This window comes from Myotis davidii, unplaced genomic scaffold (genome assembly GCF_000327345.1).
Source record: "Myotis davidii unplaced genomic scaffold, ASM32734v1 scaffold681, whole genome shotgun sequence".
Classification (NCBI taxonomy): domain Eukaryota; kingdom Metazoa; phylum Chordata; class Mammalia; order Chiroptera; family Vespertilionidae; genus Myotis; species Myotis davidii.
The window spans coordinates 37729-48064 of record NW_006291551.1 but is presented as its reverse complement, the minus strand read 5'-3'; the positions used below and the strand labels follow the sequence as shown (position 1 = coordinate 48064).

Sequence of the window (10336 nt, the reverse complement as noted above, 5' to 3'; positions counted from 1 at the left end):
TTGCCGCAGCGGCCCGGGAGGCGCCCGCTCCACCGGCCTCTCCGGATGGCTCAGGGACCACGGCTTCTGGGCAAGGGCGCATGGTCTGGGTGTCCGGCCCCTTAAGATGCTGGGAACCCCCAGCATCAGAGTCTGGGAAAGGTCACCCCCAGAATCACAAGGGGGCTGGAAGGGCAGTTTGGGGGCAGGGATTAAGAATTCAAATTACAGAGATCATCCTCATGGGATCAAGAGCGTCTTGCTGGACCACCAAGTGATCCCTCCATCAGACCAGGGCATGGGGAGGTGTCAGGCTAGGACCATCTATAATACTCCAGACCCCTCCCAAACAGGAGAAACACCCTGGAACCAAACCAGAGGACACCCTGGGAGGTTGGGGTGCTATCTTTCAGGAGGATGCCCCCTCCTTTGTCTCTGACATCATCTTCTATTCCTCTCTCTCCCATGCCTAAGCTGGCTGCCCAGGTCCCTGCTGTTTCCAACATGCCAAGCTCATTTCCACCTCAGAGCCCTTGCCCTTGCCCCTCTGGCTGCCTGGACCACTCTTTGCCCAAGTATCCACAAGGCTCACACCAGCTCCTCCTACGGCTCTTGGCTTCAATGTCACCTTCGTCAGGTCTCTGTCCATTCCAGGGAAACTGCCTCCCCCTTCCTTACTTGACCTCCTTTACTTGTTATGTTTTTTTCCCCGCAGAGCAGTTGTCACCAGACATTGTACTCTTCCTGTATATAGTTTCTGTTCACTGTGTGTCACTCCAATCCTGGAATATATACCCCCAGGGTGAGGACATTGTCCTGTGCACCTGTCTCCAGCACCCTGAACTGTGCTTGATAAATATTTGTCAAGTGAATAAGTAAGTGCCAATGCCAGAGTCCTTGTGATATGCTGAATCCATTTCTAACCCCTAAACATGTGCAGCAAGTTCTATTATTAGCCCCATTTCAGAAAGAGGAAACTGAGGCTGAGTCACTCCCTCAGCTAGGGCCTTGCCCCTGGCCTCAGGTAGATCTAGAATCCTGCCCAGTGATGGCAGGTGGCCTGTCTTGTCAGTAGGTTCTGCCAAATGGAGAGGATGGGCTGTCAGACTCTGGTGGGGGTGAGCCTTCTGATTAGGGGATGTGGGGGTCACTGTTCAGGTCCTGGCCACCAGTTCAGGGGGGGGGGGAAGGTCCCAGAAACCCCCTGGCCTAGCCCTGCTGGCCAAGAGGAACCAGGGTGTGGAGCAGACCTGTGGCAGAGGGACAGGAAGCCAGGGACATCGGACACTTCTGTGGTCTGGTCCTCTGTGCCAGCATTTACTTCCTGGGTTGTGAAATTCCCCTATAGAAAATAACCTTCTTGCTGTTCTGAGCTTTCCCTCTGGCAGGGGTGGTAGGCAGAGGCACAATGAGGACAGGTCTTAGGCCTGGGACATGGGCACCTACTGACAAATGTTCCCTGGGCACCTGCTATGGGCTTGGTGCTGCTCTATGCACTTACTAACATTAACTCATATAATTCTTCCTACAAGGTGGGTATTACCATTGTGCCCACTTTACAGGTATGGGAAACTGAGGCTCAGAGTGGGTAACTTGCCATGACCACATAGCAGAGGATAGGAGGGGCTGACTCTGCTCTTCCCTACCTGTGGTCCATCCTGCCTGTCCCATTCCTCCTCCAGTCCTCTGCCCCAGGCCATCAATTACAAAAATTCTTACAGCCTCATTGGGACATACTGAAGGTCTCTCTTTATCCCTTAGTCACTCTGGAACCAGCACATGATTTGAGTGGACAAATTTAGGTTTTACCTGGACCGGAGACTATCTCTAAGCCCATTTCCTCATCAGTAAGACAGGGGTTCAGATAGCCTCATCTGGGTGGGCTGTAGTGGGGTCCTGAAGAAGTTAGGACTTTACATCTAAATGTGGAGCCACCAGGGGCCAGGCCTACAGTCCCTGCCTTCCTACTGAAGGGCCTCAGGCATGTAACTATTTGTCTCCATCTCATAGAGCCAAGGCAAGAATTAAATTAAGAACATCAGCCTGGTATGCACTTGGTGCTCACTACACGAGTTACTTCTTCCCCCTTCATTTTTCTGAGTAACATTAATGAGTACTCTATCATAAGTGGCCACATTTATTAACTCCTTGCATCCTCACAAAGCAGTTCTCAAAGTGGGATCCCTAGACAAGTATCATCAGAATCACCTGGGAACTTGCTGACAGTACAGGCTGTTGGCCCACCCCGGACCTGCTGAATCACACTTTGCCGGTGGGTCTGGCGATCTGCCCTCCAGGAGATTCTGATATAGCTTAAGTTCGAGACCAACTCACTTTGAACAATCCTGGGAGACTGGGGCTATTCTTCTGCCCACTGGACAGAAGACAGAACTAAGGCTGGAAGAGACTGACCGGCTCCAGGTTACATGCCAGCTTAAGTACCAGGGGAAGGATCTGAACCCAGGCCACCAGGCATTACAGTCTGTCCTAGGAGCCCCCACACTGGAACCTGATGATGCACAGCTTGTGTGAGATGCTCGGGAATTTCAGGTCATGTCAGTGACTATCGTCCCAGGAAATGGACAGATCCCCTTCCCTGGCGCATGGGATCCGAGTGCAACAGGAGGCTCCCGCCCATTCCATAGGCACAGCCACAGCCATTTCCAACCCTTTATTAGGACTCTGTCAGTCCAAATAAATACATTAAACCCAGAGCTGAGGGAATCATGCACCCCAGGAGGTGCCCCCACAACCCCGGCAGGGCAAAATAAGTTAGCAGGGGGCCTGCCAAAGACCAGGCCAGCTCCCTGGCTGGGCAGGCAAAGGCAGCTGGACTCGCACACGCTGGTCTAAAGTGCATCTCGGTTCTGTGGTCCCCATGTCTGCATGGCCCCTAGCGGGGCCACTGGGATGGGTGGGCAGGAGGTTCCTGGTGCTCACACCGTGCCAGCAGTGGTCACCGAGGTTCTGTGTCCATCTGTCCATTTGGGGGAGTGACTGTGTGACCGGGTGTCCTCAGGAGAAGCTGTCGTCGGACCGTGGCTGGGAGTCGAAGGCGGGGTCTGACACAGTGATGCCTTGATGCAGCTTCTCCAGCGAGAACTTCATCTGGGGGAAGAGGTGAATGCTGGGAGGGGTGATAGCACTCCCCAGTCTGCAGTTGAGGAACTATAGGTCCAGAGAGGCCATGTCCCCTTGCCAGGGTCACCGTGTTACACAAGCGGAGCCATCCTGTACCCAGCTTCACTTCTTACAGGCAGCAGATGGAAGGGGCCCAGATGGCCTGGGTTCAAGTCCGGCCTCTGCTACTTACTGAATAGCCTTGGGCCAGCCCCTTACCCATCCCAGGTGCCTCAGCTGCAGGATGGGTCAGTAACATACCTGTGGCACCAGGTTATTTCAGGGTTCTGACGGGGGAACACCTAGGACCTGGCACACGTGTTACTCTTATTCCCGGCTGCGCAACCTTGGGCAGGTTGAATCACTCCATACCTCAGCATCCCTATCTATTACGGGGGGGGGGGGGGGGGGGGGGGCGGGGGAGGGGGGGGATAGGAGCACCTCCCTCAGAGGCTGGCTGTGAGAAGCAAAGCAGTTGGTCATTTTGACTCTGAGAACAGCCCAGCTTGATCAGTGTCTGCTGTTAGCATACATTTGAAGTCAACTCTGCGCCCATAGCAATGTGAGAGGGAAGTAACAAGAATTTAGCTGAGGATGGCGAGGCTCTGCCCTCCTCTCTCTGAGCTTCAAACCCCTCTACCCTGTCCTATGGCCTTTCCCAGAGTGAGCGTATCTGTTCGAGCATAATTTCAGGGTGCAATGAGGCCCCTAGTAAGCCTCAGCATTATGGCCCATAGTGACCAGACACGATGTTCAGGCACCCACCAACTTACACTCAGATACCCTTGGGTGCCCAGCCAGTGCCAGCTGCTCCCCAGCTTCCCACACCTGCTCCCTACATTGGGCACTTACCCCAGGTGTCTGAAATTTGTGCTTAGCCACCACTTTATTGAGCACCTGCTGTGTGCCTAGCACTGGGATTGCAGTACTAACAGCAAACACAAAGTGTTTGCTATGAACTTGGCACTATTCCAATTTGAACTCATTTAATCCTCCTAACAGCCTTTGAGGTACCGTCAATTACTATCCCATTTACAGAGGATGAAGCCAAGGCCCCAAGTCACACACCGGAATTTAAACCTGGCCTTCTGAATAGATGCTGCCCCTGAACTATAGGGGATATATGAGGCACCCCTTCTAGAGGTGAGACCCCAGTATCCTTTGGAGAACTTTTCTCCCACCCTTACGTGATCCCTTCGTCACCCCAAGTGGGAGAGGGGCTCAGGGACCAAGCTTGGCCCACCCCTGACCGCCGTGGGCACGTGACCCCAGCAGCCGGTGAGAGTGAGCACTTTCCTTTGTCAGCTTAGAGCTGCAGGTACCACCTGGTCATCCTGGGGAAGAGGATGCCCAAAACTAAGCCAAACCTGGGGGGCGGGAAGTCAAAATATGGCAGCAGAGATCAATTCTTACTGCCGTTTAGCAGCTGGACACAGGATGAGAGCCAGTACATTCTATTTTTCCACTCTGCTGATTTTTCGGGCAACCCTGGAAGGTGGGGGACTACAAATGGCCTCCTCATTTTATGGAGGAAACTGAGGCCCAGAGGCACCTGCTGCCTCTTGGGGGTGAGTGCAGGGTCCCACAGCCCCGGGCCGCACCTCGTCCAGGAGCTCTACCGAGGCCCGCAGGATCTGCCGCCACTTGTGCACCTCGACGCTGTGGAACTGCTTCTGCAGAGCCAGGACCTCCGCCCACTCTGCAGCCGTCTGGGGGAACTTGCTGTTGGGGGAACAGGGCCTGAGTGGAGTTTTGGCCTACCCCCACCTGCCCAGCTCCCAACCCCCTCAGGGTACCCACTCACTCCTTGGCCAGGGCCAGACTGTGCCAGGACTCGAAGGTGTGGGCTGTCCTCTCCAGGGACCAGAGGCGGTAAAAAAGGAGGATGTTGAGGGCGATGAGGACGATGAGGCTGGGGGCAGGGCACAGAGGTCACGAGTTGGGCACACACACAACTTGAAAGGACACAAGGACTCCCCCTTTACAGAGGAGGAAGTTAAGACGCAGAGAGGGGGAGACACGTCCAGGGTCACACAGTGCAGAAGCAGCCAAGTCAGGGTTCTCGTCCGGTCTGAAGCCCGCACCCTTAACCATCCACCAAATCACTTCCCTGGGAGAGCCAAGGGCGGAGAACAGAGAAGCTGCAGCCAGAAGTGAGGGGGGAGGGGAAGGGAGGGGAGGGGAGGGGCAGGACCCTACCTCACACAGATCCTGAGGAGGCAGTGAGGGGAAACAAAGAAATGAGAACTGCCCAGCCCATCCTACCCACCCCACCCTCCTCACCCCAGCCCCATACAAGGCTGAGTTCGATCTGATGCTCACCCCTAAAGTTCACAGGATCTCACCTGCATTTCCTCGGTGTCCTGCCCCCCACGCCTCCAGACCTTTGCATGTGGGTCTCCCTGCCTAACCCTCTGGGGCATCAGCTCAGGAGTCCTCTTCTGTCCCAGGAGACTTCCCTAACTGCCCACTGATCCCGCCTGGAGGAAGCCTCCGTTGGCCTCCCAGGCCCTCCCATCCCAGCCCTGTCCCCCCTGCCTGTGTTTCCCCTTCACTGTGATCTGGTGCCAGGACTGTCTCCCCCAGAACTGTTGGTAACTACTGTGTCCCCAGCATCATCCAGCTTAGGGTTAGGCACAGAAAACATGAACACAATGTGTAGCATAATTGCTTCTTTTGCATCTCTCCTGGTTCATCTAATTTCACCTCATTTGGGTACCTGCTCCTCCAGAAAGCCCTCCCTGCCCCCTGGGGGAGGTCAGGTCCCTCTAACCTCCCAGAGTCCCGGGGCGTCCCTCTCCCAGCAGGAAGGCTTCTCCACGATAAACAGAGCAGCGCACTGTGCACAGAGCTCTGCAGGGCACATCCCAGACAGCAACTCCTTTTATCCTTGCTATGAGGTGAGCACACACTCCCACTCAAACTGAGGCCCAGTGAGGCCATGGTCACACAGACAAGACGCAGATCCAGGCCTGTCTGATCCCAAAGCCCAGCCTCCTTACTCACACAACGCTGATGAGCACCAGGGCACTGGGGATGCCTGTCCCGGGACCCTGGTCCACGGATGGTTCTGAGAAGCGGGAGCTGAGGGAGCCTGTGGGAGAGCAACTCAGAGTCAGGGAGACTCATCTAGGCCACCCCAAGGACCCCCCTCCTCCGCCTGCCCTGCCCAGGCCTGAGGGACACACCTGAGGTGTGCATGCCAGCCCGGATGCAGGGGTCTGGGTCCGGGTGCTGGGGCCCATCACCGTGACCCCTCCAGCTCAGGGGTCGCTTCCGCCTCCGCAGGCCTGACAGCAATCCCCGGGCGTCCTTCCCGCCTTCCTCCAGGGATAGCTTCTCGGCCTTGGCAAGCTCCCGCTCTGCGGACACAAAGAGTGCTCTGCAGGTCTGAGCCTGGCCATCCCCCCTCCCCGGTCCTGTCCAGCTCTGTCCCCTACCCAGATGGTGGAAGTAATCCTCAATGCCACTCCACGAGTTCTTCTCAATGAGAGACTTCACGAGGCTCCAGGGCTGCTTCCGGTAGCGGATCTCAGAGGACACTCTGGGGTGGAGGAATGAGGTAAGGGGTCAGGGTCTGACTCCAGGCTTGCTGCCCTGCCCCATTCCTGGGGGTGCTTTTCCCCTAATTCAGAGAGGCCCGTACACCCATAGACAAATCAGACACCCTGCCCCACCCACCCATGGCTTCCCCATGATCCCCGCTCACCAGAAGCGCTGGCCAGTCAGCCCATAAACCCTTCTCTGTCTACCCACTACTTTGGCAAGTCTCCCATCCATTAAGTGCTGCCTCAGCACCTGTGACCTCCTGCCCACCCAAACTGAGGCTTAATACCCTCTTCAGTCTTGAACCTCTTCCATCTTGCTGCTGCATGCACCTCTACATAGGGGTCTAAGATAGCTTAACACGTCCCCAACTGATCTTCCCCAAACCTACTTCTCCCCATTTCCCCATCCTGGTCAACAACAGCGCCATCCTTCTAGAAGCTCAGGCCAAACACCTCTGGATGTTCCCGGCCCCTTAGGGACCAACACTTCTGCCTGCCAGGGTAGCAACCAACTTTCTGCTGCTGACTCTGGCTGGGGAGAGTGGGGTGTAGAGCCTCTGGAACCACCAGGGCACCAGGTGGAGGCAGCTGCTCACCGGAGACGGGCCTTGTTCCGGGCAAGGCCCAGGATGCAGTAGCGGTGGGCAGTGTAAAAGTAGTCCTGGTAAGGGATGCCCTGCGTCAGCACCTCCGAGTCTACCACACACCCGCCCGCCTGTGGGCCGCGCCGGAACAGAGTCTGCAGGGACAGGGGAGGGAGTCAGGGCTGCCCCACCTGGCCACCCAACCCAACTGGCCACCTGTTGGCTCACCTGCGTCTCGACCACCGAGGCGCTTTTGGGACCCAACGGGTTGCTGATGGGAATGGTGTAGGTCAGCACTCGGCGCTGATGGCACTTGCTGTCCCCACTCCAGGGGCTCAAGGTCACGTCTGGGGCAGGAAGAGCAGAATGAGGAAACTATTCTCCAGCCCTTTGTCCATAGGCTGTAAGCCTTGCCCCTAAACCTGCCCTTCCTCCATGTCCCCACCTTCGTGCCTACCCCACCTTTCTTGAGACGTTTAAAACCTTGTATGTTGATGATGGCTGGAACCTTTCCCCTCCCTACACTTCTCACCTCTCCTGAGGCCATCTCATCCATTCCTACTGCCTGAGTTTCCCTCTCTGTCCCAGTCCTGGCTTCTCCCCTAAGCCTCAGACCTAGGATCCTGTGACCTCCTGAACACCTTCCCCTGAAAGTTCCCTGGACCCCTGGACCCCACATTGGCTTCAGCATCCCTTCAAACCTGCCCGTCCTCTGGAGCCCTATCTCAGGGGTGGTCCAACTGTCCTCCAGGCTCTCCCCAGAGCCCTGGGCCTGGACACTCCCACCCCCATCTGACTCCTGAACTCCTCTGCTGGTCTCATGGTCAACCCTTACACTTTACCTGCTGCTGTGGCTTCCCGTGCCATACCTGGCCACAGGGGCCCAGCCTCAAGGTGTTTCTCTACCTCAGGGCATCAGCAGGCCTCCTGGGTCCCTGTCCCCCACCTCCTCCCCTTTCCCTGGAAAAGTTCCTCCTTCAGGCCTTAGTTTCAATTTCACATCCTTCCAGCAGCCTTTCCTGATACTTCTCAGATCTCAGCTACCCCTCTGACACTCACCCTATTTGTGTGAGAATCTATTTCCTCTCATTCTTACTAGATTCTGGGTACATCTGTCCTGGTCTCTGCATAGAGTGGGCACTAAATGTATGATCATTACGTCATATTTATGAAATGTGTACTATTGGTTACTGTTCTAGGCACTTTTTTAGTATTAACTCGTTTAACTCTCCTGAGACCCTGGTAAGACAGGTACTTTTATCATACCTCTATCAAGCAGAAGAAGAAACTGAGGCACAGACAGGCTGGAACCCTGCTAGTAAGAGGCAGCCCACTCTGGTCTCATGGCTGCTGTTTTTAACCCCGCACCTTACCACGCCCCACCTGCACAGAAGTGCCTGTCTCGGGCTGGTCCTCCCCACCCTCCCTGTGCCTGGGGACCTCAGCCCTGACCTGTGAACTTGCACTGCTCCAGGAAACCCTGCAGGAAGGGCGAGTCTGAGAAGAGCATCTGCTGGAGCCGCTCGGCACCCACGTGGAAGACGGAATTGATGAGGAGGCGGCCGGAGAGGTCGGGGAGCAGGGCAGCCAGGTCTGCGGGCCACACACAAGGGCAGCGAATGAGGCCCCCTGTGCCCCTCCTTCCTCAGAGTGGTTCCTCGGATTCCGTGGTGACCACTCCCCCAACTCCTGGCCTATGGAGTGGATGGGTGGGCCTATCCTCCTAGACCAGAGTGGACCCTGTGACACAGCACACTCCTCGGCCCCCTGTGCCCCAGGGGTGGCTTTAGGGTGGTGTGTGCCCTAGGCCCAGACAATCAGAGCCACCAGGACAATCACAGAGGCCCAGCCAACTGCGGTTCCAGCCATCACAGGCTCATTGGCCTGTGGCTCTGGGCCACAGTGATCGGTTCAGGGATATGTGTGATCCCAGGCAACCAGCGATTGGTTCAGAGGGGTGGGTGCGACCCAAACCAAGCAGCCAGTGATGGCTTCAGAGGGGAGTGTGCGACCTCAGGCAGCCACATTGATTAGCTCAGGCATTGGCTCGCTCTCCACTCAGAGCCCACCCTAGAGCTTTCAGTACAGCCACTGGGAAGCATCTTTTCCTTCTCCAGGCTTCTCGGGAGCAGGGCAAGGGCTCCCTCTGCTCCCACAAGAGAAGCTGCCTGAAAATGAAGTTGGTGCAGAGAAATGGAGATGATGATGATGATGATGATGATGATAGCTAATACTAACTGGCCCAAGCACTTTGCTCGTATTAACTCATTTAATTCTTTTAAACAACAACCCTATGAAGTGAATATTATTAGTGCTTATCCAATTTTTCAGATGGGGGAAATGAGGCTCACAGAGGTTAAATAATTCGCCCAGGTTACATAGCTAGGAACCACCGTGGCCAGAATTTGAACCCTAGCAATCTGGCTTCAGAGTCTGTGCTCCTATCCACCCTGCCCTGCTACCTTTAAAGCAGAACTGAAGATACCAGGTGTCTAACAACACCATTTGAATGCCTCACCTGCCCACTCCCTGGATTTTTTTAGTCCACTGAGCTAGCAAATCCTTGTTTATTCCAGACTGAGTAAGGTTGTCACATGCAACTGAAACAAATGATTCAGGCCACCTGCCTCACCTTCCTCCCCCGTGGATGAGGAGGAGTTACTCGTGTCCGTCAACAGCTCCTCACTGGGCAGCAAGTTCAAGGGGCCCAAGGAAGTGGGTCCATCAGGTGGGGTGGGCTCTGCGCTTGGGGGTTCAGCCACTGGAGTCACTGTCTGGCTGGAAGAGGCATCTGGCTGTCTGTCCGTCTGCTCCTCTTTGTCCTCCTCTGCCTGCAGAGAATGGCTTAATCCAGCCTTGTCCCACCTCCATCCCAGCCTGAGGGCCTCCTGTGTGCCCACATGGGCCATTAGAATTCAAGACTGTAAGAAAACCAATTCCTGGAGGTCACATGTATATGGAGGGCTTATAGCAGAGGCTCTAGGGCCACCAAGACAAGGGCTGAGAGCCCCTTCCAGGCTTACTTGGATGCCTGGGCCATAAGCTTTCTTGTGCCTGACCTATCCGTCTGTCCTGTCCATGCCTTGCCTATATCCTAACTTATCC

General features: G+C 55.7%; 1 protein-coding gene across 5 annotated transcripts in view; it reads right to left on the bottom strand.

The window, feature by feature from the left end:
* Positions 1-2635: 2635 nt before the first annotated feature.
* Positions 2636-10336, bottom strand: part of GRAMD1A (GRAM domain containing 1A) — a 23425-nt gene continuing 15724 nt past the window's right edge. For 3 of the 5 annotated variants that reach the window (XM_015564758.1, XM_006764965.2, XM_006764963.2), the window contains 11 exons: positions 9864-10062; positions 8684-8824; positions 7460-7578; positions 7244-7386; positions 6540-6643; positions 6288-6461; positions 6106-6193; positions 5299-5310; positions 4904-5011; positions 4701-4821; positions 2636-3087 (listed from right to left, as the gene is read on the bottom strand). In XM_015564758.1, coding sequence (XP_015420244.1) covers positions 2995-3087; positions 4701-4821; positions 4904-5011; positions 5299-5310; positions 6106-6193; positions 6288-6461; positions 6540-6643; positions 7244-7386; positions 7460-7578; positions 8684-8824; positions 9864-10062 — 1302 coding nt within the window. In that variant the 3' untranslated portion in view covers positions 2636-2994. The remainder of the gene's footprint in view (positions 3088-4700; positions 4822-4903; positions 5012-5298; positions 5311-6105; positions 6194-6287; positions 6462-6539; positions 6644-7243; positions 7387-7459; positions 7579-8683; positions 8825-9863; positions 10063-10336) is intronic. The other 2 variants (XM_006764966.2, XM_006764964.2) reach the window with 1 other exon arrangement.